Here is a 26448-nt window from a genome sequence, read left to right as displayed (position 1 = left end):
CCAGAGTTGTGGGCCATCAAAGGTCCTTGGACTGTGCGGGAGGGAGCAAAGAGCCTGTCTCCTGGAGATGTAGGAACCTCGTCGATAACCAGGCTCTTTCCTCCCTCAGGGCCTGTGCACTTGCTGTTCCACATGCTTGGAAAGCTCTTTTCCCTGCCCCTAACAAAGCTGCTTCCCTCCTAGCCTAGCTCTGGCAAAAGTGCCAGCCCGCAGAGGTTTCCCCGACTTCACCTGAGGAGCTGCTGGCTCTTACAATAACTTGTCACTTGCCTCATAAGGATGTTTTGAGCATTAAATGAGATCATCTGGGTTCTAGGAACAGTGCCCTGCACGTGAGGAGAACCCAGTAAGTGTCAGTGTTTATTATTATGTATGGTTTGCCCATAGATTCACTGTCTCTCTCTATGTTGGATCCCCAAGGCCAAGCACCAGTGCCTGGCATGTAGTAGGAGCTCAACAAATATTGTTGGATAAGTGGATGAGTAAATGAGGTGAAGTCCCAGCAGCCTAGCCAGAGCCTGGCACTGTCTGGGCCCCGGGACATCAAAGAGGTGGCTGTCCACTATAGGCAGGAGTTTCTCCTGGTTAATCTGCACACCCCTGGTGAGGTGTACAGATTGGGAAGCCCTCAAGCTCATCCTCCTGGATCTTCAAATCCCAGGATGGAGACCAAGAGGTGAAGCCCCAGCAGGAGGAAACTTGCACCCCTGGGCCTTGGCACATGCCAGTCCTCACCCCCAAACTCACTCATGCTCACGTGCATACAATGTCAAGTTCAAGACCTTCCCCAACTCTTCCCCTGACTCTCTTCTCCTGAGCTCCCCATCTCCTCACATTATAGCTCTTGCCAGGTTAATTAGAGGCATTCATTTAGGGGTCTTCTTCCTCACCAGACTGGGCCACCACTGAATCCTCTTTCTCCTTGTGGCCCTAACTTTGTGCCCAGTGCCATGGTGAGGGTTGAAGAGTGCACCAGTGACCACAACAAACGGGGGCACCCGGGGAGAGCCCCCTGAACAGGAACTTTTTTTTTTTTCACTAAAAATGAACAGGAAGTTTGCAGCCCTCGGGATGCAGGGTGAGCAGGAGTCTTTCTTGCCGGAAAGGAGGGAAAGGAAGGTCATTCCAGGCAAGGGGAATTATAAAGTCAACACCCAGAGGTGGAAATGAACTTGGCTTGTTGTAGTGACAGAAGGAAGACCAGAGAGACTGGAGAATAAAGGGCACAGGGAAGGGCGAGTGGGCTGAGTTAGACAGATGGGCAGGGGCCAGACTGCAGGTCTCACAGGCCACAGAGAGGGGTGGGTTTTCCCTAAGTGCAGGGGTGGTCATTGGAGACGGGGTTAGATTTAGGCCTGTAAAAATTCTGGCTAGGGACTTCCCTCGTGGTCCAGTGGTTAAGACTCCACACTCCCACTTCAGGGGGCCCGGGTTCGATCCCTGGTCGGGGAACTAGTTCCCGCATGTTGCAACTAAAGATCCCCGCATGCCGCAGCTAAGACCCGCCACAGCTAAGACCCATCGCAGCCAAAATAAATAAATAAATAAATAAATAAATAGGGACTTCCCTGGTGGCGCAGTGGTTAAGAATCTGCCTGCCAATGCAGGAGACATGGGTTTGAGACCTGGTCCGGGAAAATCCCACATGCCACAGCGCAACTACTGAGCCTGTGCTCTAGAGCCCGCAAGCCACAACTCCTGAGCCCGCACTTCTAGAGCCCATGCTCTGCAACAAGAGAAGCCACCGCAATGAGAAGCCGGCGCACCACAACGAAGAGTAGCCCCCACTCTAGAGTAGCCCACCACAACTAGAGAAAGCGTGTGCGCAGCAACGAAGACCCAGTGCAGCCAAAAATAAATAAATAAGTAAATTTATTTATTTAATAATAAATAAATAAACAAAAAAACTCTGGCTAGAGGAGAGGCAGGGAGGAGGCTGGTGCAGGCATCAGCGCCAGGCAGCCCCAGGTGATGGGACTCAGATCGGGTTTAGCAGGGCACAGTGGAAGGATTTGGGGTGACACACCAGGTAGTCGACAGGACAGGCTGGATGAGAGCATGTGTATGTGGGGGCGGGGGGGGGCGGCAGAGGCAAGTGAGGGAAGAGAGGAATGGAGGATGACTCCTGGGTTTTTTCGGAGGAGGAAGGAGCCACTACTGAGATGGGGAGGCGGGAGAGGAGCAGGTGGGACCGGGCTGGGTGCGGAGCCAGAGCTCAGTGTGGGACGCGTTAAATTTGCAACACCTACTAGTCATCTGGGCAAGATGCCAGGTAATGATGTATCTGCAGTCCTGCCAGCTAGGCAGAGACGGGGTTCCACTCCTCATTCACTCCTAGCATTCCAGCCAGAGGCTGACACGGTCTAGGCACCAAAGTTGGTTAAAAACGACTGAAGCCAGCCTGAAAAGGCAGGTTGACAATCGACCTTCCCTCAACCACCAGAGGGCAGCACTACCCAAAAAAAGCCCCAGCCCAGGGCTTCCAAGAGCTGCTTTCCAGGGTCCCAGGAATCAGTGAGGGGTGCCCTGGAGACTCTCTCTCTCCCTCCGTCCCTCCCTCCCCCCCTCCCTCTCTCCCTCTCTCTCTCTCTCTCTCTCTCTCTCTCTCCTTCAACCCCAGCTTCAGGCCTGCCTGGGTTGTGGGTTGGGCAGTGGCTGGGAAGGGCCTTCTGGGCTTTCAGGTGGTGTCGGGGAGGTAGGGCCACCTCCGGGAGCAGGATGGCTGGTTTTTCAGAATTCACGGGGACTCTGGTCTGATGAGTTCTTTAGACAGGATTTTTAAATAGGAGTGGTTCCAGAAGCCCCAGGTGGCTGTAGTTAGAGTCCAGAAGAGTTGGGGAGAGGTGGGAGGAGAGGAAGTTAGAGGCCTTCTGGCGCATCCTCCTGTGCCTCTGGCCGTCTTCTACCCCAAACTCCATGTGCCACCTTGGGCTGTGGAGCTCATTCACTCAGTCACTCATTCATTCATCAAACATTGACTCTACCTTTCTGTGCCAGGTCCCACGGTGGGCAGTGGGAGGAGGTATGAACCCTTTTTTTTTTTTTTTTTTGGTGGTACGCGGGCCTCTCACTGTTGTGGCCTCTCCCGTTGCGGAGCACAGGCTCCGGATGCGCAGGCTCATCGTCCATGGTTCACGGGCCCAGCCGCTCCGCGGCATGTGGCATCCTCCCGGACCGAGGCACGAACCCGTGTCCCCTGCATCGGCAGGCGGACTCTCAACCACTGCGCCACCAGGGAAGCCCTGAACACTTTTTTTTATACGTTAGCATTTCTAACATCAGGATGCATTTTCCAATGGATGCAAACATTTAATAAAGCTTCACACACACACACATCCCATCCCTCTGTCAAAAACTTGAAATGATGCATCTTGCAATTGACGATGCTCTCAAATCAAGGAAGTAGGCAGTTAGTGCAGAACTGGAGATGAACAGAATTGGAGGCAGGGGATTGGGGAAGGCTACCTGGAGGAGGTGGGTCTTAATGGATGAACAAGAATTAGCCAGGGAAGAGGGCACACAGAGTGCTTCCAGACACAGGGCGGAAGAACAAAGGCACAGAGGTAAAAACTGATGGGTAGGCTGGTGGGGGGACCCTAGGCATAGGGGATGGTGGCAACACAGGCCTGAGAGGGGAGCAGGACCCAGTCATCCAAGACCTTGACTTGCAGGTTAAGGAACTTGCTCACCTGATCTACTTTGGGCAGAGTGGGCCCCCCTCTGATTTCCCACTCTCAGCAGCCCCAGAGGTCCGGGAGCACTGCTTCTCAGTGCTAAGCAGGCAGTAACCCTATCAGAGCTAGATTTGGGAGAGGCATCTCTGGTCAGGGCCTGCATCAGGGCAGCAGCTGTGGGGATCCTCAGAAGCAGACAGGTTTAAGAAGATTCTTATCTGGAGGCCAGATAAGAGGGTGTGGTGACAGATTAGGGAAGGGGGAGATGGAGAGCCAAGGATGATGCCTGGAGTTCTGGCTTGAGTATCTGGGTGGATGGTGGTGTCGCCCACTGACGAGGGGACCTCACTATCTTGATGTGCTCTGGTTCCAGGCTCTGCCGAGGGTGATCTCAGAAGGTAGGCTGAGAAGTGCAAAGAGCGGGGGCGGGGCGTGGGGATCCTATGCTTTGCAAAAGGGTTCTGATTACTGGCCCACCAACTGGCATGAGGCTTTGGCTCCATGTGCCCAGGACTGGGAGGGGATCTTGTCACCTTGGAAAGCAGAGAGAGGCTCTCGAGGGCATGTTGAGTAAGGGGTGCCGCTTTGAGATACATGGAACCCCCCCACCGTGGGCTGTCAGCAGAGTAAGTTTCCCTTGCCAGGCAGTACAGTGACCTGGTTGCCCTCCCAGGCTGAGAGAGGTTTGATCCCACTTTGTGGAATCATGATGATTCTTGTCTGGGGCAGGGAGTGGTGTTGGTGCAGGGTCCTTGGTCCTGAGTGGGAGCCCTGGGGGCCTGGATTGGGTCTGGGGCAGGAGGAATGGGGATTGGGCCTGGGGTAAGTCTGGAGTCTGACTGCAGTTGTCAGGTCCCAGGTCCATGGCGGCCTGTTAAGGGTTCTAGGTCCAGTCTGGGTCCCGGTTGGATGTCCTGGTCCTGGGTCCGTGTCCAGAGTTTTTGGTGTTGGGTCTAGAACCCTGGTCTGGGATTGATGGTCCAAGCCCAGGTCTGGGCCCTGCCCCTAAGTCCAGGGTTTGGAGTCATGATAGTGGTCTGAGTCTGGGGGTGGAATCAAGGTTGGGGTCAGTAACCAAGATGGGATCAAGGTGGTGGTCTGTGGTTGGGATCAGTGTTTGAGGTCATGGTCCAAAATCTGGATCTGGGGTCCTGTGGCAGGTCGGGGGTCAGTGTCAGGATCTGGGTTTGAAGGGGGTTGGGCCCAGGGTGGTGATCTGAGGTCATGGTCAGAGTCTGAGGTGGTGGTCCAAGGTCTAGGTCTGGGGTCCTGTTTGGAGTCTGGGGTCAGGAATGTTATCCGGGTCTGGCGTCAGGTTTCCGACTCTGTCCAAGGTCAGGGGTCAGGGGTTATAGCTACAGTCGGAGATCCAAGTCCCTGGGATCACGTTCTGCAATGGCAGTCTGGGGTCACAGCCATGGTCTGTCTTGGAGCCTGGGATCCGAGTTGTGATCTGAGCTGTGGTCAAGGTCTGGGTCTAGGGTCTTCTTCTGGCCAGGATCCCTGTCGTGTTCCAAGTCTGAGGTCAGAGTCATGGCTGGGGGTCGGGGTCAGAGAGCCGAGGACCTGGTTGGGGGCTGAGGCGGGGTCTGGGTGCCGCGGGGGTCAGGCTCGGTCCAGCCCGCGCGGCCTCCAGGGGGCGCCGCCGCCCGCCCGCCCGCCCGCCCGGCCCCTCGCGGGCTCGCTGGCGCTGTGCGCGGCAGGCGGGGTCGGAGGCGGCGGCGGCTCCGGGGCGCGGGCGGCGGCGGCGGCGGCGGTGGCGGCGGCGGCGGCGGCGGCGGCGGCGGCGGCCCGACTGCAGTCCCGGCGGGAGCCGAGCGAGCCGGGCCGGGCCTGAGCCGGCGCCATGGGGCGGCGCCGCCTGTGAGCCGCGGCGAGCGGAGCCGCGGGCGCCCAGCGGGGCCAGGCAGGCGGCGGCGCCCGAGGCCGACGGAGCGGCCGGGCCGGGCCGAGCGCGCCGAGCGGAGCGGAGCCGAGCGGCGGGAGAGGCCGCCGCCGCCGCCAAGATGGCGGACCTGGAGGCGGTGCTGGCCGATGTGAGCTACCTGATGGCCATGGAGAAGAGCAAGGCCACGCCGGCCGCGCGCGCCAGCAAGAAGATCCTGCTGCCCGAGCCCAGGTGAGGCGGGCGCCGGCCCCGGCCCGCCGGCCCCTCAGCCCCGCTCCCCGAGCCCCGACCCCGCAGCCCCAGACCACCCGGGCACTGGCCCCGAGACCCCCTCTGCCCCGCCAGCTCTCCGCGTCCCGCAGCCCTGACCGGACCCCTGCGCCCCAGGCCCTGTGCACCTGAACCCGGAGCACCCCAACGCCGGGGCTTTCCAGTTGCACTGGCTCTCCGACCCGCTCAGTGCCCCTGCCCTACTCTGCCGCCTTTCCCTTCACACACTCCGCCTGGCCCCCTTCTCCGTCAGCCCCTCGCTCTTGCCTTCTCCCCTAGAGCCTCCGTGCTCCCCTTTCTCCTCCTCCGGGTGGCCCCGGGTCCCGTGGAGTCCCCTCCTTTGCCTGCCCATCTACCTGGCCTGACTATATTGCCCATCCTTTCGCCGCCCCTACTCTCGGCATCCCCACCTTGGGGTTCCACACCCCCCCCCCGCCCCGGTCCCCCTCGGGTGGACACTTCTGTGAGGTTTGGGGCAGACAAGTCTTCCCGGATCTTCCCCATTTTTCTGGCGGGTCACCGGCCTGGGGTGGGGATTGAGAGTGCTTTGGGGGCCGGGGTAGCGTGGGGATCAGGGTATGGTGTGCGCCACATCCCTCAGTCCCTCTCCCCTCGAATCCCTCCTCTGGTGAGGTCCGCCTGTGGTGCCCCCTGGGTACTGTTTGCCAGGGGACGTCCCAGCACCCCTGCAGCAGCTGGACCACAGCTGCCACCTCTCTGTGAGGTAACTGATAGCATTGCACCTGATATCCAAGTTTCATCTGTTCAGGATTTGGGCACAGGAGTGGACAGGATACGGACAATAGCTGAGGCTGTCCAGCATTTTACGGCTTCTAGAGTATTTTCCCATTGCCTGAGCCTCACAGCAGCCCATGGGCGGGTAGGTCAGGTGTGGTTTTGTCCCCATGGAACAGGTGGGGAAGCTGAAGGCCCAGAGGTGAGTGGCCTGCCCAGTGTCACCGGCATCCAGGGTGGTGGCTGGCCACCAGATCGGGGCTTCCGGCTTCTGTTTCCACACAGTGTCCACCACTGTGGCCTGAGCCAGGGGGGCCTGGCCATTCTGCATCTACAGGAGCCATGTGCCCACCACGATCTCTCATGCTGCGTGGTGAGGCCAGCCCCAGAAGCTCCTCCATCCCTGCCTAAGAGTTGCCATGCTGGTGCCCTGCCAGCCCAGGAGCCTGGGCCCGTCCTAGCTCTCCTGGTCTTTATCATGTGACTTTGGGCAAGTCCCTTCCCATTTCTGGGCCTCGGTTTTCTCATCTGTGAAATGTGGATGGTGTGAAATAAGGACTGTGACTCTGTGGCATCCTGAGTGTTTGAAGCAGGGCCCAAGGCTGCGGCGGTGGGGAGGGGGTACGGTGCCCACGTCTCTGGTGCCCTCCTCTGTGACCCGTTCTCTGGGTTTCAGATTGACTGAACACCAGGCCTGGGAGAGGAAAATTGGCCTGCGTTTTGAAAAGGCCGTTAGGACCCTTTTTTTCTAAGACATTTGCAATCAGATTTCTCAAAACGGGAACCAGACTGACTGTCAGCTGCGGGCTGTCCAGGGAGCGGCGACAGTTAGAACAAAATGAGTTCAGAAATGACAAAGCCACGAGGGAGGAAATGGGGGAGTCACCCTCTGGGTCTCACAGCGGCTCTCCTTGGTGGCCTTGGCCTCGAGACCCTCTGGCAGGTTGGACTTCTGCAAAGTACGAGGCGGGGCCTTTTCTGGAACTCTCTGTGTTTGGGTAATCTCGCCCCAGAATGCATTGCTCCTGATGGGGCCCCGCCTTGGGTTGGCTCTGCAGGTGTTAGAACCGTGAGCAACAAGATGTTCCTCTTTTCCTGTCCCCTTTACATCTGTGATATTGATGGTGGTGATAGGAGTAATGGTGGAAATTATAATTATTTATTTTTGACCTTTTGTCATCTCAGTCGATCCAAAAACCAACCTGTGAGGTTGGCAAGGCCATGCCTTGCATGTAGTAGTTGCTCAAGAAACATCAGGACTGTGTATAGTGTCTGAAACCAGGTGAGCTGTGAGTTTTAGGGGAACACAGCAGGAGACCGAGAGCCAGGTGTCATGGGCTCTCAGGTAGGGTCACCGTCTGGCGGCGCCACGTTGGGCAGATTGCCCACACCTGTGAGATGGACTAGAGGCCCTAGCAGTGACTGTTAGTGAGCTAAGGCTGGGGAAGGGCCTAGGAATCCAGGCCTCCCGCCTCGGAGGATATGCCACCCTTTGCTTTATGCTTCGCCCACCCCCTGTGTCAGCCTGCCCTGAAGATCATTATGACTGTATCTTACGTCTGCCTGGCACTTCCCAGTTTGCAAAGTGCTTTTTACTCCATTTTATCCTTTTCACGACTGTGGGAAACAGGCATGGCAGGTGGTATTTTCCCACTTAATAGTTGAAGCAACTGAGGCTGGGAGAGGGGAAGAGACTTGGTCCCAGAGGCGAGGTGGCACTTGAACTTGGGGTCTCTGGACTCCTGCTATGCATCATTTCTTCCACACACCCCTCTGTACCTCTGCTCTCAGCCTGGTCCTTGTTTTGTGGAATGTGCCAGCTGGCACCCCTGGCCCGGAAGCACAAGGGCAGCCCCCGGCACCATCAAGGCCCAGCCCCTCGCCACCGGCTGGGACAGAGCTCAGCTGCTGTGGCAAAGCTAGTGCACGGAGGAGACGGCTCCACGCCTGGGGTCAGGGCCAGGGACGAAGGCCACGGTTTGTCTATGACAAGGTGCCATTTGGAGCCGTTCCCATCTTGGGGTGGTCCCTCTTGGCAGCCTCCCTGCGGCTGGTGCCCGGGTTGTGGCTTGGCCGGGAGCTGGGGCTGCCATCACAGCTCTGACTTCTGAGCGCTGCGGAACAGGAGCTGTTGGGCACAGTGCCACTCAGTTGGCACGCGGGCTTTCCCTTCTGTCACCCTATAGAACCCGAGGAAACAGACCCATTTCTCGCGCTTCTCATGGAGGGAGGCAGCAGTGCAGCTGGAATCAGGAGACCAGCTTCTAATCCCACCGCAGTCCCAGCTCACATGGGCCCCAGCACGTCCCTTATGCTGGCCCAGCCTGCCTCCGTTTCCACCTCGGTAAAACGAGGGGCTGCCCTTCACCGGTGACCTCTCCGCTCCTTCGGCCCTCGGGGTCTGTGGTCTGGGCCTCTCCCTGAAGGAGCCGCTATCTCGCTTTCCCGGCAGTGGCAGCAGTCCTGCAATTAGCGTCATTTGCTTCATGTGACCACGGAGGCCTCGTGTAATTAATCTCTGGGCTCCTGGCGGAGGAGACCGGCCTGGGCGGTCCCAGGAGATGTCCCTGCCTTCCCTGGTGACAGTGGCAGCCCCAGTGGCAGATGTCAGAGCCCGGTGCCTCTTGCAGCCTCCCATTCTCTCAGCTCTTCCTTTCCTGGTCCCTCCCCCACCGTGGATTTCCTCCTTCCTGCCCTTTTCTGGCTTCCCCGTCTCCCAGACCCGCAGCTCTTCCTCCGCTGCTTCTTCATTCCTGTTAACTCTTTGCTCCCAGGACTTCCTGCCCTTGATTTGTGGAGCGGGAAGAGGTGCAGGGGGTGGTTTTCTCCCTTCCTTCTCCTTCCAGTTCTGCATCACCAGGAGAAACCCTGCTGTTTTCAGCCTTTATCCCTTACCCAGAACTTTCCACTCCAGTAGCAGCGTTCTCCGCCCCCGCCTCCCCCCACAAAACAAGATCCTCTTTTGGGCAGTCATTCCCTCTGGGCCTTTGAAGCCCCCGCGTTCCCCAGGAATGGGTCTCCGGGACATCTTTTCCCATCTGTTCTCCTTTCCAGATCATGGGGTTTCACATTTTTGCCATTAAGTTGCTCGCCCGCCTGCTGTTCCCTCAGTAAAAGGATTTGAAGGGCGCGTGAGCATGACAGGTTGGAATCCGTGTCGGGGAATCTGGGCTCTGTCAACCCGGGAAAAATGTGTCCTATTAATGCACGATTAATTCCTAGTAGTAAACTCCCAGTGACATCAGGTGTAGGCAGGCTCTGCAGCGGTGTTTCCTGCCTGCCCCGGGCACCCAGGGAGGCTCTGCAGGGGGGCCGAGCACCTGGGGGCCGGTGGGGTGGGTCTGCGTGCACACGGCTGGTGCTTCCAGGATACTACGCTCCCGCCTCAGAACAGACAGCAGAAGCCACGAGCACGTGAGAGTCTTTGAGGAACGCACAGCCTCCAGCACACCTGCCCTTTGTTCCTGTGGCCCGAGGGGCCAGTGTCCTCTGCTGGACACATAAGACAGAGTCACACTCGAGTTCTCACTAACCTGTTTCAAACAGGAAAAATGAGGCATTTGGCTGCAGCCTTTTCTAAAACAATAACCTGCCCTCTCTGCATCGCTGCTAACAGGGAGGGTAGTGTCTCCGCGGGCCAAAGAGCGGGGTTTCAGAAGTGGGTTTTCAGGTGTGAATGTGTTAGCAGCTCTGTTCTCTGAGCGGGGGGTTCTCTGACTCTGGAGGCCATTCTGGGTTTGGGGTCGGGGATGGCCCCCTTTCTGGGAGCTGCAGGGCAGGGAGCCCTGGAAGTTGTTCTGAGGTGATGGCAGCAGTGAATTGCGGGGTGTAGAAGTCGTGATGTGTGACAAGGCCACCCGAGTGCCTTTTCCCGCACATCCTGCAAGCTGTCACTTTGTGGCCACCGTGCCCTGGGGAACCTGGGTCGCTGCGGACATTCGTGGTGGGCTCGTGTGTGGTGCCCCGTGCTGTCATTTTCTCTTCCCTGGCCCAGGACTTGCTCCAGAGTTGGCCATTTGGGTTGATCTTTCCCATTTGATGTGTGGCCCTGTCCTCGAGCTCAGAGGATGTTGTCAGCCCCAAGGAAGAGTCATTGAGAAATATTAATAAGAAGCCCCAGGGGACTTCCTCATGCTGCTGCCACCTCGGTGCCAGGTTTCCTGGAAATGCCACGGAGGAGCGTCCCAGCCGCGGCTGCAGCCTCTGATCTGCTGGCTTAACCGCCGTCGTCTCCCAGAGCGTGACGGTTCCCGGCGTGGCTGCACCATACCCGCCAGGCCCGGAGTCCCCAGGCCAGCTTGCACCGTCCTGAGGTTTCGTGGTTCTGGCATTCCTGTCACACAGGAGCACAGGAACCATGGCCCTTGGCCGGCCAGGTGCCGGCCAAGGCTGCCCCCAGCCTGATGGGCTCCCACAGCCACTGGCAGTGGGTGGAGGGCAAGGCGGGCAGGGCAAGAGTCCGGGGTCCCCTGGGACTCTGCACCCAGCTCTCCAGCAGAGGCTGGGCTAGGCCCTTGCCTGGTGGGAGGCCCTTTCTCAGGGAGGGCTGGACATTTTCTTGCCGCTAACTTGGTTGGGACTCAGGGTGAGCTACTCAGCTTCTTCTGGCCTTGATTTCCTCACCATCAAGATGAGTATGTTTGCTTCTGACCCTGCAGTCCCTCCCGGTCCATACAAGCTACGGTTTGTGACCCTGAGCGGGTGTCATCTGTGAGGCCCGTGTGCCACAGAGTGAAGGACTTAGCTTTCCCTTTGAACCATGTGGTGCCGGAAGGTGCCGGAAGTCCTCCCCTTCAGCCCTAACCCCCTCCCTGCCGTCCCATCACCCCAGCCCGCGCTCTGGGCTGGGAGGGCGGAAGTGCTCTCTCCCCTGGTGTCAGGCTGGGCCTGCTCCTCAGAGCAGCTGGAGCCAGAGTGAGCAGCCCTGGCTGTTGGGCAGCAGGGCCGGGCAGCTCCTGCCAGGGGGCCCTTGCTCCTTTGGCAGGGCAGGTATCGGGCTGTGCCCACTGGGGCCCCCAGACTGTGCGGCACGAGTGCCTGAGGCTGGTCTGTGAGCAGAGTGGAGTGGCAGCCGCTCAGGCTCAGGTTCGGGGGTGGGGTGCTCATGGGCCCAGCCGAGGGGCCGGCTCGCCAGTCAGAGCCCCACCCTCTGAGGACACAGCAGGTGTGGGGCTGAGACCCCAGCAAGACTGGGGAGCTTCTGATCACATTCCAGAAGGAGGCGCTTGCTGGGGGTTCCAGCAGGAGGGCTCCCTTCAGGAGAGGGAGGGAGCTGACGGCCCTCGCAGCAGGGCTGCGTTCTCCTCTTGCTGTGTCCTCTCCGCCTTTTTCAGTGGCCAGCTCAGTGTTGGCAATTCAGCATTTGTTGACATCCTCATTTTACAAGTGGGGAAACTGGACATTTAAAGTCTGTGACTTGGCCTGGCCTCAGGGAGGGAGGTGGGGAGGGCCATTTGGAGCCCAGGCCTGGGTACCGGTCCGACTGCAGCAACTAAGGCCACTGAGGCCGTTCCCTGGAGGGGCTGGGTCCTTCAGGGGCTGGGGGTGGGGCTGGGGCGGGGAGGGTGCAGATACTGGGCTCTCCGGACAACCTGGAGTCCATCTGGGGACCACGTGCTCCTGGATATCAGAGTTGTTGACCTGGGCGGGGACAGGAATGCTGCTCTGGGGCCTTCGCCACTCAGACTCCGCCAGTATCAGGGAGAGGGGGTAGGAGATGAAGGTGACCCAGCCCAGGAGGCCGCCACCGCCTCCTGTGCCAGCCTGTACTTGCCACCCTGGCGGGAGCATCCCCCATAACACACTTGTCTAACCTGCCAGCTCCCTGGGCTCCAGCCCTGTGGGAATGGACAGGAAACCCTAACGTTGCGGCCTTGGGGGCCTCTCCTTCAAGGACTCCGCTGAGTCTGACCTCGTGTTTGGTTGGGGGGGGGTGTGTTTATTTTATTTAGAAAACATTTTTTCTTTTTAAGGAAAAAAGTGGAAGTGCTGCGGGCTGGGAAGAATGCTGTGGCCATCCACCCTGTGCAGCCTTCCGAGGGAGGCAGGGCCTGGCCGCTGAGCGGCGCGGAGCCCGGGCCTTTCCTCCGCGCCCTGGGCCGAGCCGGTGGCAGAGCCCCCAGGAGGGCAGAAGGCCCGCTCCGGGTGCCATGCCTGGAGAGGAGCTGGCGGCTCCGCTCTCTCGCGGGCAGGCCCTCTGCGAGCGCGTTTCCCGGCCATTGCACGTCCAGCCCACGAGCCTGCGGCGGGAAGTGGCACTGCTCTGGGCTGGGCATTCCCATCGCGCCGCCTTGGCTGAGCTGGCGCCAGTCTTGCTGGTTCAGGGGCAGGGGGCTTCCCAGTGACTATTGCAGGGGCTATGCCCAGCTGCCCCGTGGGGTCATCTGACAGGCCGGAGTCACCCTGCCTGTCACCTGCATCTGCCTGTCTGGACGTTCCCTCTGACCATCCAGCCCCATGGAAGATCGACATCTTGTGATATTTCTTCCCTCTTTATTGCTTTGTCCACCTCCCAGGAGAAATCTGGCCCTCGCAGGGTCCCCGGGCTCCACACCCCTACCTCCCAGCTGCCTGGTCTCGTGACCCTGCCAAGCCTTCGCTACCTTGGACTGGGCCCACCCCGCTGTGCTTCACCCAGCACACCCCCCGGCCTGTTTCCCTGTCCGAACGGGAGGCCCCAAGCTGTCCCTCGCAGAGCTGGGAGCCCTGAGAGATCGGCGCAGAATGTGCCCCACAGACTCCCTGGGCTCCCTGTCCCCGGTCCGCGGGCCCCGGGGTGGGGGCTGTGTCTTGCTCAGCGTCACAGAGTTTTTAGCTTCTGATGTGTGTGAAGTGCATGAGGGACTTGGGGGCTGGTCTCATCTCCTGAGTCCCTGGGAGTCCCACGGGGCCAGGGAGATGTGTCCTTGACGGTGGCTGGTGGACGTGAGCAGGTGTGTGGCCCCCAGGAGGGGAGCGTGTGCCAGCGTGGCTGAGGGCCACGTCCTGGCCTTGGAGTCCCTGTGGTTGTGGAGGGCGTCCTCACTTTCTGGGAGGGAACCGGCTCGGACGTGGTAGTTCAGGGCCACTGGGCCGTTGGCCCTCAGCTGGGGCTCTTCCCTTGTCGGCTGGAGTCACAGGATGGCGACACAGGAGGGCTGTCCAGGTCATCGGCACCCTTCTTCCTGCTGGAGACAGTTTTCGGAGGAGGTCACGGCATCTCCGAGCATCTGGGGGGAGGGGTCACAGCTCCAGGACTGCTCATGCCGGCTCTGCACGCTCCCATGTTGTCTTGCGTGGCCCGAATGCGGACAAGGGCCCGGGAGGGCCTGGGCCTCCACCCAGACCACCTGAGAAGGAAAGTGCTGAGCAGGACAGGGCAGGAGTCGCCCCGCCTGCGAGCCCAGGCCAGGGGTTGGGCGGCGTCTGCTGGCTGCACTGGCCCTGCCTGGAGCCTTCTCTCCTCAGGCCCCCTCTCTGATGGGGCCCGGGGCCTCAAGACCCCCAGCTGGCCTCGTCAGCTCTTCTTCTGTCCTTCCATCCATCCATCCAACAGACGAGCCTGCTCCTACCCCACCTTGTTTCTTCCCCTCCTCCCTGGCCCAGCGTCATCAGCTACCTGGGATTCCTCCTGTGGTGCCCAACCCCAGCAGAGTCTGCCCGCTCACCCGCCGCCCTGGACCGAGCTTCCCAAGTGTGGTCTGCTGAGCCTCCGCCCTGCCCCATGGCTCATCCTTGGCTGGGTCTTCCCTGCCTGCCCCCATGCCCACCCACCTGCCCTGGACTTTGTCACCTGTGACATCCTGTTTGCATTTGAGGAACCCAGTGAGGTTCTGCCTTCTCCACACGGCCTCTCCCAATGACCCAGAACATTCTTTCCTGCCTGAGTCTCCTCCAGATGACAGGGCCCCACTCAGGCTTTGTCTCATGCTGTCTAATGTCACAGAACCACCAATGCAGGACTGGGAGGGCCTGCCTTGCGGGGGCAGGGTTGCATGGCACCTTCCACTAGGTGATGGGCAGCAGGGCCCTGTGCTGGGCTCCAACAGGGGTACGGGGATACAGAGAGGTGGGCACACAGAGTCTTCTTCATCCGTGGCCTGCTGGCAGCCCCACGTATCCTGAAGCCTGTGAGCATCGCACGGGCTCAGGTGTGACTGCCCAGCACGGCCCTCAGTATGGGCAGCTGGAACCCAGGCTAGTGAGGTCCAAATGGGACCACAGCTGGTTGGCAGGGTGGGACTGCAGGTGGCCCAGGAAAGGAGAGGAAGGGACAGCAAGAGGTGACTGAGGCGTGAAGCGTGGCCAGGTGTGGCTTTCCCAGACAGCACTCGGCAGTGGGGGGAGATAGCCGGGGGCGGGGAGTGTGGGCTTGGGCTTCCGTGGTCACAACAGTGGCCTCTGCTCTGCTGCCCTCCCAGGCGACCCAGGGGCAGGGGGTTTTTACTTCGGGTATCAGGGACACGGGAGCTGAGGCTTGGCTTTTCTTTTTCAATATTGAGATATAATTCACATAACATAAAATTCATCATGTTAAAGTGTACAATTCAGTGGATTTTGGTACATTTACTGTGTTGTGCAACCTTCACCACTACCTGATTCCAGAACGTTTCCATCACCTTATAAAGAAACCTTGTGCCCATTAGAAGTTATTCCTCTTTTTTCTCCAGCCTGACACTCACTAACCTGCTTTCTGTCTGTAGACTGGCCTGTTCTGGACAGGTGGTATAAATGGAATCATATAACATGTGGCCTTTTGTGACTGTCCGTTCACGTAGCAGAATCCTCTTAGGTTTATCCATACCGTGACGCACGCGCACACCAGCACTTCACTCCATTTCCTGGCCAAGTAGTATCCCATTGTCGGGATGGGCCATATTTTCGTGACCCATCATTTGCTGATGGGTGAGTCCTGGCTTTTGAGGTTTGGCCAAGTTCCTAAAGCCAGACAAGGCGGCGCTGGGACCAGGCTTCTGAGCAACCACCTGCTGGTCACCTAGCTGTGGGGACAGAGCCTTGGTAGGCAGGCACGGGATTGCTCAGGCCCCTCTGGTGTGGCCACGGTCAGGTCCAACAGGGGTGGCTGCCTTCTTGGAGGGAGCGATGACACCCACCAGCAGTGCCCTCCACTCTGGATTCTGGGAGAGGAAGCAGCGACCTTCCAGGGAAGCAGGGCCAGCAGGCCTGACAGGAGCCCTGGGGGCTCCAGGTCACCCCGGCCCCTGTGTCTTTCAGTATCCGCAGCGTCATGCAGAAGTACCTGGAGGACCGGGGCGAGGTGACCTTCGAGAAGGTCTTCTCCCAGAAGCTGGGTGAGTACGGTGGGGGCTCTGCCGGCCCTGGGGCTTCTGCCACTTGTCCAGCTGCCCGGGGCCGCCTTCCTGACCCCATCCCAGCCGACTGGGCTGTGCTCCCCTCTCCCAGAAGGTTTGGCCTCCCAACCACCGGGGCAGGGGGCAGGGCAGCCAGCGAGCCCCCCCTCCCCTCCCCCGGTGGCAGTAGGCAGGGCGGTGACGTAGTGCCCTCCCAGCCCCTGGCCGTCAGCCCCGGAGCCCCCTGAAGGGGCGGGGCCAGCAGTCTCCCAGGGCCGCCAGGGAAGTTCCTCCTTTGGGGTTTGTTTTTGAGAGTTGCAGCTTCCCCTTGGTGCAGGCACAGCTGCTCGGGGCCGTTGGTAGAACTGACAGGAAGGGGCGGGGCCCTTCCTGTGGCGCCCGCCAGGCTGTGGTCGCCCCCCCCCCCCCCGCCGCCCCCACGGGCCCTCTTTGTGAGCAGCCTGCTTTGGCCGGCCCCTCCGTTCCTCGTCCTCAGTGCCCTTGTCTTAGAGGCTTCGTGGGTCCACCCCACGGACCTGGCACACAGGGAACGGTGAGGCGGGGCACAGGGAAGCAGGCTCCGGCCACACACAGCTCCGGCTCTGAAATGGGAGTGGCCCGGCCTGGCAGGATCGGGGCGTTGGAGGTCAGGCTTAGCGAGTCAGTGTGTCGGGAAGCACGCCGTGTGGGTCCCCTGCCTGTGCTGTGTGACCTGGCACATTGCTTCACCTCTCTGAGTCTCACCTGGGAGCTAGGACTCAGGAGCCCCGCTGCCCAAGACTGTTGGAGGGCCAGATGAGGCGGTGGCAGTGAAAGCCCCTGGCCCACTGGGAAGCCCTGGTCACAAGTTACTAAAGGCACACTATCGAAAGGCCAGTCTGCCCTTACCAGAAGTGCTGGCTGCGAGCTCTGGCAGAGGTGGAGGTGCCCAGGCAGTGGGGACGGTGCCCCCAAGAGGTGTGGAAAGTCACCCAGCTCGAGCCTGGTCACGCGTGTTGGGCTGGAGGGAGTAGAGACCACCCTTCCTTCTGCTTTGCCCTCCAGGGCTGCTCTGGGGCCAGACTTCCGGCCCCCATCCCTGGGGAGGATGAGGCCTAGCCCATGCAAGTTCTCCCGTGAGCCCTTACTGCAGCCCGTCTCACCTCTTCCCTTCCCCAGAGGCCCATGCCCTGTGAGGCCCCCTGCACCAAGGCCACACTCTCTGGCCTGTCCTTCCCAGGACCTGCCACTGGACAGAAGGGCCCTGAGTTCTACTCATGCTGCCACACACCGCCTGCCTGACAGGTCTCCCTGAGCCTCGGTTTCCCCAGCTGGACCTGCCCTCCCTGTCTGCCTGTTTCTCGTGGCTGCTGTGAAAATCAGCCAGATGACAGAGGGGGGTGTAAGGCCCAGGGAGAGGAACACCCCCCCGCCCCCCGCCCGGAGGCTGCCTTCCTGCCCCCACGCAGCAGCCCTGGCCTGGGCCGGGTGGATCTCACTGACCCTGCACAGCCTGACCGGTGGGTGTGTCGCCCTCCTTGAGGAGCTACAGGCCCCAGACTGCAGTGAGAGGGTGGGGGACCCAGGCGCCAGAGTCTACTCCCCACCTCTGCCTCACCAGGGCACCTGTCACTTTCCAGCCATCATCTGAGGAAGCAGATTCTGAGAGGGGTAGAGATGCAGGCGCCCCGACCCCGACTTCAAGAATCTTTGGTTGGCGACAGCCTCCGAGGCCACCTTGCCCAGCCTCTGCCTGGGGCAGAGATCACCTCTGCCACCTCCTTGGCCAGTTCTGCCCAGGAAGCCCCAAGCCCACCCCACCCTCCATGATGGGCAGGCCTCTGCGGGGTGTGTGGCTCGGCGTGATGCACAATGCTTGCTTTCAGGGTACCTGCTCTTCCGAGACTTCTGCCTGAAGCACCTGGAGGAGGCCAAGCCCTTGGTGGAGTTCTACGAGGGGGTGAGGCTGGGCTAGCCTGGCCCTGCTGTGTGTGGAGAAAGGGGCAGGGCTTGGGCTGCTTTCGCTGAATCTGTAAGACACCCCCGCGCCCCGCTGGGCCAAAGCTCACCTGTGGGGATCTTGTCCTCTAGATCAAGAAATACGAGAAGCTGGAGACAGAGGAGGAGCGCCTGGCCTGCAGCCGGGAGATCTTTGACACGTACATCATGAAGGAGCTGCTGGCCTGCTCACACGTGAGTGCCCGGGCCCGCGTGCTGGCAGGGGCATGGGGACGGGAGGGGTGGACCCGTGGAGAACGAACACACCTCTCTCTTCCCCAGCCCTTCTCGAAAAGTGCCATCGAGCACGTCCAGGGCCATCTGGTGAAGAAGCAGGTGCCTCCGGATCTCTTCCAGGTGTGTGCTGGCCTTTTCCCCGCTGCTGCCCAGCCCAGCTGGGGTCCCCCTTGGGCAGCACAGGTCCCAGAGCCTGGTCAGCTCCCACTCTGGCTCAGCCACCAACCTCCCGCTTCCTCCTGTAGCCGTACATCGAAGAGATCTGTCAGAACCTCCGAGGAGATGTGTTCCAGAAATTCATTGAGAGGTGAGAGCGGGCTGTGAGCGGCAGCAGAAGGTGGGGAAGGGCCGCTCTGAGAAGGGGCGTGGATGGCGCGGAGGAGAGAAGCCAGCCTGCTTTAGTCCCCAACGCGCGGGCCCCTGGGGCTGTCTACAGTACGCCAGCGCGGGGGCTCCTAAGAGGTCGTCACCTCCCTGACACTCCCCGACACTCCCGCCCCACCCTTCTCAGCACCAGGCACCTCCAAGCCTGTCCAGGGAGGGCCGAAAGGGAGCGAGGGACCACCCATGCATCTTCCCTCCCATGGACTGTCTAGCCCCTTGCTGGGCCCGTCGGGGTTGAGAAGCATCAGGCTGGTGGTAGGGATGGGCCCGAGAGGACACACTGCCCACCTCGCTGCCCACTGTGGCCTTCACGGTGCGTAGGAGTTGTAGGGAGATTTCAGCTCCATGCAGGGAACAGCTTTCTTAATGTCCCAGCTGCTTAGTCGTGGAGTGGGGGCTTCACAGGGAATGAGTGGTGTGTCACTGGAAGTATGCAAGCAGGGATGGGGTGAGCATTGTTGTGGATGGGGTAGCAGGAAGTCGGGGTCAGACTGGAAGACCTCACCTCTAAGCTTATCTCATCCCAGCAGGAACCCACAGACAGACAGCAGCGCCAGCATTGCACAGGCTGGGGGCAGCTCGGGCTGGCAGTCTTCCTGGGCAACCCCAGAAGAGGGCACTGAGGCTCGGGAGCCCAGGGGATGGTAGTGGGTGAGGCCGGCTCACCCCAGCATCATTTCACTCACTTTCTAAGGCTCAACTGAGTCTGGTTTCTTCTCTCGCAGCGATAAATTCACACGATTTTGCCAGTGGAAGAATGTGGAGCTCAACATCCATGTGAGTGGGCTGGGTGGGCGTGGAGAGCCCCCTCCCTGCTGCCCCTCCCCAGGGACCCGGGCCCCAGGGCTGGGTGAGGGCTGGGGAGGCCAGGGGAGTCGACCCTTCAACGCCCAGGGGCTGGCTGTGGGGTTGGTGCAGGAGCCCAGCGGGGACAGCTCAAGGCAGGGAAGCATATGGCGACGGTGGCCCCAGGGCGGGGCTCAGGCATCCTGCAGTGACCCCATTGCTGCTGTCCCCACAGCTGACCATGAACGACTTCAGCGTGCACCGTATCATCGGGCGAGGGGGCTTCGGCGAGGTCTACGGGTGCCGGAAGGCCGACACGGGCAAGATGTGAGCACTTGGTGGCATGCCTGAGGGAGAGGAGGGCCACGGAGGGGTGCCCTGAATGGGCAGGTGTCCGCAGAGGGCCACACACGGTTCTTGCTCTGGTACCTGCCGTGGCCCCTGGAGCCCCGGCCCACCAGCACTTCTGCCCTCTCTCTGTCTCTGTGTGTCATACACTTGTCGTGGTGTCTAGTCTTCCCCACAAGGGCCCTGAGGACTGCCCACCCCACCTCGCCCCTGGGGCCCTGCACTGCAGGTGCCAGCGGACCGCCTGACCAACCAGCCCCTCCCCTGCAGGTATGCCATGAAGTGTCTGGACAAGAAGCGCATCAAGATGAAGCAAGGGGAGACACTGGCCCTGAACGAGCGCATCATGCTCTCCCTCGTCAGCACCGGGGTGAGCGGGCAGCTGGCCACCAGCTCAGCCTTTGGCTCCGAACCTGGCACAGCTTCTGCTGACCTCCTCTCCCACCCCTTCCTAGGACTGCCCGTTCATCGTCTGCATGTCGTACGCGTTCCACACGCCAGACAAGCTCAGCTTCATCCTGGATCTCATGAACGGTGAGTGCCCGGCCTGGCCCCAGGTGGACCTCGGGGCTGGGGGCCGGGGTGGGAGCTGAGCATCCCCCTGCTCGGCTGCTTCCCTCAGGCGGGGACCTGCACTACCACCTGTCCCAGCACGGGGTCTTCTCCGAGGCCGACATGCGCTTCTACGCGGCCGAGATCATCCTGGGCCTGGAGCACATGCACAACCGCTTTGTCGTCTACCGGGACCTGAAGGTGAGGCGCCCCGCCCTCCTCCCAGCACGGGCTGCCCCCGTTCCCAAGACAGGCCCGGCCCGGCTCCTCGCCTGCGCGCCCCCGACCCAGGGCCCTGTCCCTGGACACGCATACCCTCTAGAGCAAAGACGGCGCCCCAGCTGGCGTCTTGCCCGGCCGGGCCCTGTCCTGAGCTGCTCGGGGGACGGCTCACTGGGCTTCCTCCACAGCCGGCCAACATCCTGCTGGACGAGCATGGCCACGTGCGCATCTCAGACCTGGGCCTGGCCTGCGACTTTTCCAAGAAGAAGCCCCACGCCAGCGTGTGAGTGCCCCAGCCCCCTCTCCCTTCCCTCACCCTCCACCAGACCCACTCATGGCCTCCTCGCTCCCACAGGGGCACCCACGGGTACATGGCCCCCGAGGTTCTGCAGAAGGGCGTGGCCTACGATAGCAGCGCCGACTGGTTCTCCCTGGGCTGCATGCTCTTCAAGCTGCTGCGAGGGTGAGTGGCCGTCCCAGGGCGGGGGGGGGGGGGGGCGGGACAGAGACAGGCTCTTCCCCGGGCCGGCAAGGATCGTCCATGCTGCCTGCCTCAGTCTCCCCATTCCCGTCCTCTGACCTTGGACTTCGGCCTTTCTTGCGCAGGCATAGCCCTTTCCGGCAGCACAAGACCAAAGACAAGCATGAGATCGACAGAATGACATTGACCATGGTGCGTGGAGGGTCCCAGCCCGGGGAGGCTGGGCGGAGTCCACGGGGGGCCACAGTGAGGCTGGGGTCTCCTGCGGGCATCAGGGTCTCACCCGCCAGCAGCCATCTCCAGCCGCTTAACCCCACTCTGGCCTCCTTCCCTGTAGGCTCTCCTCTCTCTGTCGTCAGAGCAGAGACGCCTGCTAGGGGCCAGTTAGGAAGCTCTCCCTCTGCTGGGGGCCTGGACCCTCCCACCCCTGCCCCAAGCAGCCTCAGGAGCCCCAGAGCTGGGATGGGGCCCGGGCCTCTGCCAACATCCCCTTACTCCTCCCTGCAGGCTGTGGAGCTGCCCGACTCCTTCTCCCCTGAGCTCCGCTCCTTGCTGGAGGGGCTGCTACAGAGGGACGTCAACAGGAGGCTAGGCTGCCTGGGCCGAGGGTGAGTGCCTGAGACCAGGGCCATTGTCCCAGGCCTTCCCTCCCTGCTGGGCCCTGGGTGGTGTCCACGCTACTGTGTCCAGGCCTCTGCAGTGGGCTGCTGGGCCAGTCTGCCCAAGCCTCTGCCTGTGCCCCTAAGAAGACAAGGCCTGTGTCCTGTCACTGGAGCCTCCTCCATGGTCCCAGCCTCCTCTGAAGGGTTCACAAGCTGGGGCGTGGCCAGCCCTGCCCGGTGTTCTCAGGGGGAGGGCTGCCTGCAGTGCAGCTTCTGGAGGTGGGTGTGGACCAGCTTCCCGAGGGGCCTTGTGACACAGATGGTGAGGACAGCAGCTTTTTATGTTTATTAAACATTTACTAAGCGCTGGGCGTGATGTGGCAAGATTCACAATATTAAAACTCACGCCAGCCCTACGATGTGGGAACTGCTGTTCTCCCCGTTTTAGAGATGGGGAAACCGGCTGAGGTTTAAAGGACTTGCCCAAGGTCACAGAGCCAGAGAGTGGCTGAACCAGGAGTTAACCTGGGCCACCTGCCCCACAGCCCAGGCTTTGCCCCCCGGCCTGGGTGGTGCCAAGCCCTGATGACCCGCTCTCCCTGCAGGGCCCAGGAAGTGAAGGAGAGCCCCTTCTTCCGTTCCCTGGACTGGCAGATGGTCTTCCTGCAGAAGGTAACAGCCTGGGGGCCGGGGCCGGGTGGGGCCCTCTGTAGCCCCTGCCCCAAGCTGATGCTCAGCTCCTGTTCTGCTGCAGTACCCTCCCCCGCTAATGCCCCCACGAGGGGAGGTGAATGCGGCAGACGCCTTCGACATTGGCTCCTTTGATGAGGAGGACACAAAAGGAATCAAGGTACTGGCCCTTGCCTGGCCTCTCAGCCCTGAGCTCTAAGCCCAGCCCGGCTGGCATCCTCCTCCCTCCTCTGCCCTGTGAGACCCCCATGCCAGCCCCGTCTGCCTGTTGGGCCTCAGGCTTCTCCTCCCCAGACATCCCTGGGGGCGGCGGTTGGACCAGACCACCCTGCCCCGGGGCCCTGCGGCCAGGCAGGCCTGTGGCCGATGGATGTCTCTTCCCTGGCCTTGCGGTGAAGTTACTGGACAGCGACCAGGAGCTCTACCGCAACTTCCCCCTCACCATCTCGGAGCGGTGGCAGCAGGAGGTGGCAGAGACTGTCTTCGACACCATCAACGCTGAGACGGACCGGCTGGAGGCCCGCAAGAAAACCAAAAACAAGCAGCTGGGCCACGAGGAAGGTGAGGGTCGGAGGCTGCTGTGGGCGCCCAGTGCCCGCCTTAAAGATCGGAAACAGGCTCAGGTTTCAGCCAAGGTCACAGCCAGAGAGCAGCCGACCCAGGATTCAAACCCGAGCGGAGCGGGCCCGGCTGAGTCCCCCTCTCTTACTCTCTTGCATCAGACTACGCCCTGGGCAAGGACTGCATCATGCACGGCTACATGTCCAAGATGGGCAACCCCTTCCTGACCCAGTGGCAGCGGCGGTACTTCTACCTGTTCCCCAACCGGCTCGAGTGGCGGGGCGAGGGCGAGGCCCCGGTAAGGAGCGGGCCGGGGCCCCTGGGGTTGGCGGCTGGCGGGGCCTGTCCCGCGCCCTCACCGCCCGCTCCCCGCCCCGCAGCAGAGCCTGCTGACCATGGAGGAGATCCAGTCGGTGGAGGAGACACAGATCAAGGAGCGAAAGTGCCTCCTTCTCAAGATCCGCGGCGGCAAGCAGTTCGTCCTGCAGTGCGACGTGAGTGGGGGCCCGGGGCGGTGGGCGGGGGCGGGGACAGAGTGGCCTTCGGGCCCCCCCCTGACAGACCTCGGGGTGTGTGCAGAGCGACCCCGAGCTGGTGCAATGGAAGAAGGAGCTGCGTGACGCCTACCGCGAGGCTCAGCAGCTGGTGCAGCGGGTGCCCAAGATGAAGAACAAGCCGCGCTCGCCCGTCGTGGAGCTGAGCAAGGTGCCGCTGGTGCAGCGCGGCAGCGCCAACGGCCTCTGACCTGCTGCCGCCACCCGCCCGGCCGCCCTCCTGCCCGCCCGCCTTTTATAAACCTCTAATTTATTTTGTTGAATTTTTATTATTTGTTTTCCCGCCAAGCGGAAAAGGTTTTATTTTGTAATTATTGTGATTTCCTGTGGCCCCAGCCTGGCCCAGCCCCCAGGGAGGGGCCCGCTTGCCTTGGCTCCCGCTGCCGCCCACCCAGCCACTGTCCAGCCACCCTCGGCCCCGCCCCCAGGGGCCACCCACCCCCGGTGTCTTCCCATGCAGGGAGAGCAGCCGCCCCCAGCGGCCCTCCTGCCCCTTCCCCAGGGATGGTGCCACGTGGAGTTGGGCCACCTCCAGCTCTGTGCCCACAGCCCAGCTGGGTGGCCCGGCGTTCCCCAGCCCAGGGGAGGCCGCAGGGCAGGGATGCTACTTGAATTTTCCCACCGCGGCCCCTCCTGTAACAGGGACACAGCCCTGCACTGACCTGCCCTCCAGCTAGTCGGTAGACAAGGGGGCCCGTTGTCTCCCTGACCCCAGGGCCTCCCGCGTGACTTAGGCTCCTGCACCCTTTCTTGGGAAGAGTCCCCCGTTCCCACCTTCCCTGGACACCATGGGGCTTGGCCAGGAGGGTGGCGTTGGCAGCGGCTGCCGCTGCCCTCACCAAAGCCCCCTCTTCTTCCCACCCCAAGCGCCCAGGCTCAGGGACCACAGAAAAGGCACCTGTGGATTGTGCCACGCTGGCCTCGCCTGGCCCCGAGCCCCCCTTCCCTGGGCTGGGCAGGGCCTCTTCTGCCCAGGACCACAGGGGGCCGGCCTGGGCTGGCCGGGCAGCACAGTGAGAGGGGGCCAGGTGGGGCAGCCCTCCCCACGCCAGGCCGCTCCGTGCGTGCCCCCGGCCGTCCAGCTCCAGAGCCCCGTGTCCCGTCAGTGCCACTGCCCACAGGGCGCCACCTCGCCCGCAGCATGCCCCCTCATGCCAGTCGCTGCCGTGTGTGGTGTCGCGCCCTCTCCCCCGGGGCTGCGTCAGCGGGCCCTCCACTCCCATCTACTCACCCCCCCCCCCGGGGCGTCTCTTTGCCGATTTTTGAATGTGATTTTAAAGAGTGAAAAATGATATACGCGTTTTTATAAAAAATGGTGCCTGACTCCTTGGCTGTGTCAGACTCTTTTGTGCCCGATGGTCATTTTCAGTCTCCACGGGGCTGGGGCCTGAGGAGAGAGGGTCTTGGTGGTGCCAGATCCCCTCCACCTCCACAGCCGGCATCCACGGCCAGCCCAGGCCCCAAGCACCCCGGGGCGGGGAGGGGCTCCCACTCCGCCCCTCCTACCCTGTGGGAGCAGAAGGGGTCTTCCGCCCACTGCCAGGGAAGCAGGAGGAGGTGCCTGCCCTTTGGTGCTTGGTGTCATGTTTGGACCGACCGAGCCCACCTGGCCCTCCAGGACCCATGCTGAGGACACCCCTGTGGACAGATGAGCACCTCTGCCCTTGGGGCCACACCACAGTCTCTGGCCTTCGCCTTCTCTGGCTTTGGTCTTACCTCCGGCCTTGCTGTGCAGCCTCCAGTAGAGGTCCCTGAAGCCTGAGCCTGAGGGATACCCCAGCACCAGGCCTCATGTACCCAGAGGCTCTATTCAACTTTCTTTTCCCCAAGTCCCTGCCGTCCAGGCCCGCACGGGTGATGTTGCTGCTGCCCGCTCCGTGCAGGACTCTGCTGGCAAGGACTCAGCTCCACGGAGTCTCTGAGGAAATGGCTTTTCAGCTGGGCCTCCAGCATTGGGGTGGAGGAGGTGGGGATGCATTTCCGATGCAGGGAAGGGCCCGGCAGTCAGGAGTGGCTCAGGTTGGCAGGAGCACTGTGGGAAGGAGCCAGGCCTGGGAGGCCCTGAATGCAGGCTGAACCCACCCCAGAGCCCAGGGGCACTTAGTGACTGCACGACGAAGGTGGCAATGGAGATGCAGCCCGAACCTGGATAGGCTCTGGGGAGTCCTTGCAGGCTCTGGACCGGGGCTGCGTGATGAGAGCTGGCTGTAGAACAAGTTGCTTGTTACCACATGCAGGACGTGTGGAAGGAGGTGAAGGACAGGAGGCAGGGAGACGGGTGAAGGGCCACTGATTCTGTCCAGGGAAGAGATGTCATAATGATGGTGGTGGTAAAGGAAGAGATGCAAAGGGGTCAGATGGGAAGAACGTGGCCCAGTGGGAATGGGCGAGACCTGGGGACGAGACAGAAGTGGGAGTCCAAAATGGCACAGCAGGAGGCCCGTGCTATCACTCAGAGTCACGACAGCCAGGGAGCAGAGCTGGCCGATAGGGAAGAGGGTGAATGTGGCTGCATCTGGTTTGGAAACTGCTGATGGATTGCATGGGACATCAGGCACAGAGGTGTCCCAGAGGGAGCTGAAATGTGGTCCTGGAGGTGGCATCAGGGTGACAGTGGGAACAGACAGGCTTTCAGCTGGGAGAAGCCAGACTGGGAGTCGGGGAGGGACAACAGGGGCCCCAGGAAAGGGTTGAGAAGACAGTGGAATTAGGAGTCAAGGGCTGGGGGGTGGGGGTGGGGAGTTGTGTCCAAGGCCGCAGAAATCAGGAGAGGCTGGGCCTGAGACAGTCCCGTTGGATTTGGGGTGAAGAGGGCTTGGAGTCAGGGTAGCCTCTTTTAAGGAAGATGGAGGCTAGAGAAGGCTGCAGCAGTGGCAGCCAGCAGGGACTGATTTTAGAGTTCTGGACATTCAGAGGCCTTTAAGCTGTCCTAGACCCAAGGACATTACAATGACCTGATGACACCACAGCGTAGGGTAGCAAAGTGATCCCAGAGAGCACAGGAGCCACCTGGCCACAGTGAGAGGACAGGGTGAAAATGGCAACTAGGGCCTCCCAGCCCAGAGACGCAGCTCAAACATCTACATCAAACTATCTGGTCATTTTTTAAATAGGGAGACTGAAACCAGAAGGTCAGCCTTGGCCAAGCCTGGCCACTGCCTCACCAAAACCCAGGCTAAGGCCAGGGTAAGGACACC

The 26448-nt window shown here is 61.2% G+C and overlaps 1 protein-coding gene across 2 annotated transcripts; it reads left to right on the top strand.

The window, feature by feature from the left end:
- The first annotated feature begins 5473 nt into the window (after window positions 1-5473).
- GRK2 (G protein-coupled receptor kinase 2) lies at window positions 5474-24574 on the top strand. Of its 2 annotated transcripts, none has more exons than XM_022591303.3 (21): window positions 5474-5793; window positions 15781-15857; window positions 17723-17796; window positions 17928-18029; window positions 18117-18191; window positions 18317-18378; window positions 19181-19232; window positions 19477-19568; window positions 19860-19959; window positions 20045-20123; window positions 20212-20342; window positions 20552-20646; window positions 20719-20826; window positions 20970-21036; window positions 21352-21452; window positions 22052-22118; window positions 22201-22296; window positions 22535-22697; window positions 22859-22995; window positions 23081-23191; window positions 23277-24574. In XM_022591303.3, exons 1-21 carry the CDS (start codon window positions 5681-5683, stop codon window positions 23439-23441), a joined length of 2067 nt encoding a protein of 688 aa, XP_022447011.1. In that variant the 5' UTR covers window positions 5474-5680; the 3' UTR covers window positions 23442-24574. The 2 variants fall into 2 exon arrangements, with proteins under 2 accessions (XP_022447011.1, XP_022447009.1); XM_022591301.2 differs by having other exon boundaries at window positions 5476-5793; window positions 23078-23191.
- The last annotated feature ends 1874 nt before the right edge of the window (window positions 24575-26448 follow it).

Source organism: Delphinapterus leucas, chromosome 7, assembly GCF_059928025.1.
Source record: "Delphinapterus leucas isolate spDelLeu-1000000601 "Yukka" chromosome 7, BTC_Dleu_Yukka2, whole genome shotgun sequence".
In the NCBI taxonomy this organism is placed as follows: Eukaryota; Metazoa; Chordata; class Mammalia; order Artiodactyla; family Monodontidae; genus Delphinapterus; species Delphinapterus leucas.
Note: the sequence above shows the minus strand (reverse complement) of the source record. Positions and strands in the feature narration are given on the sequence as shown.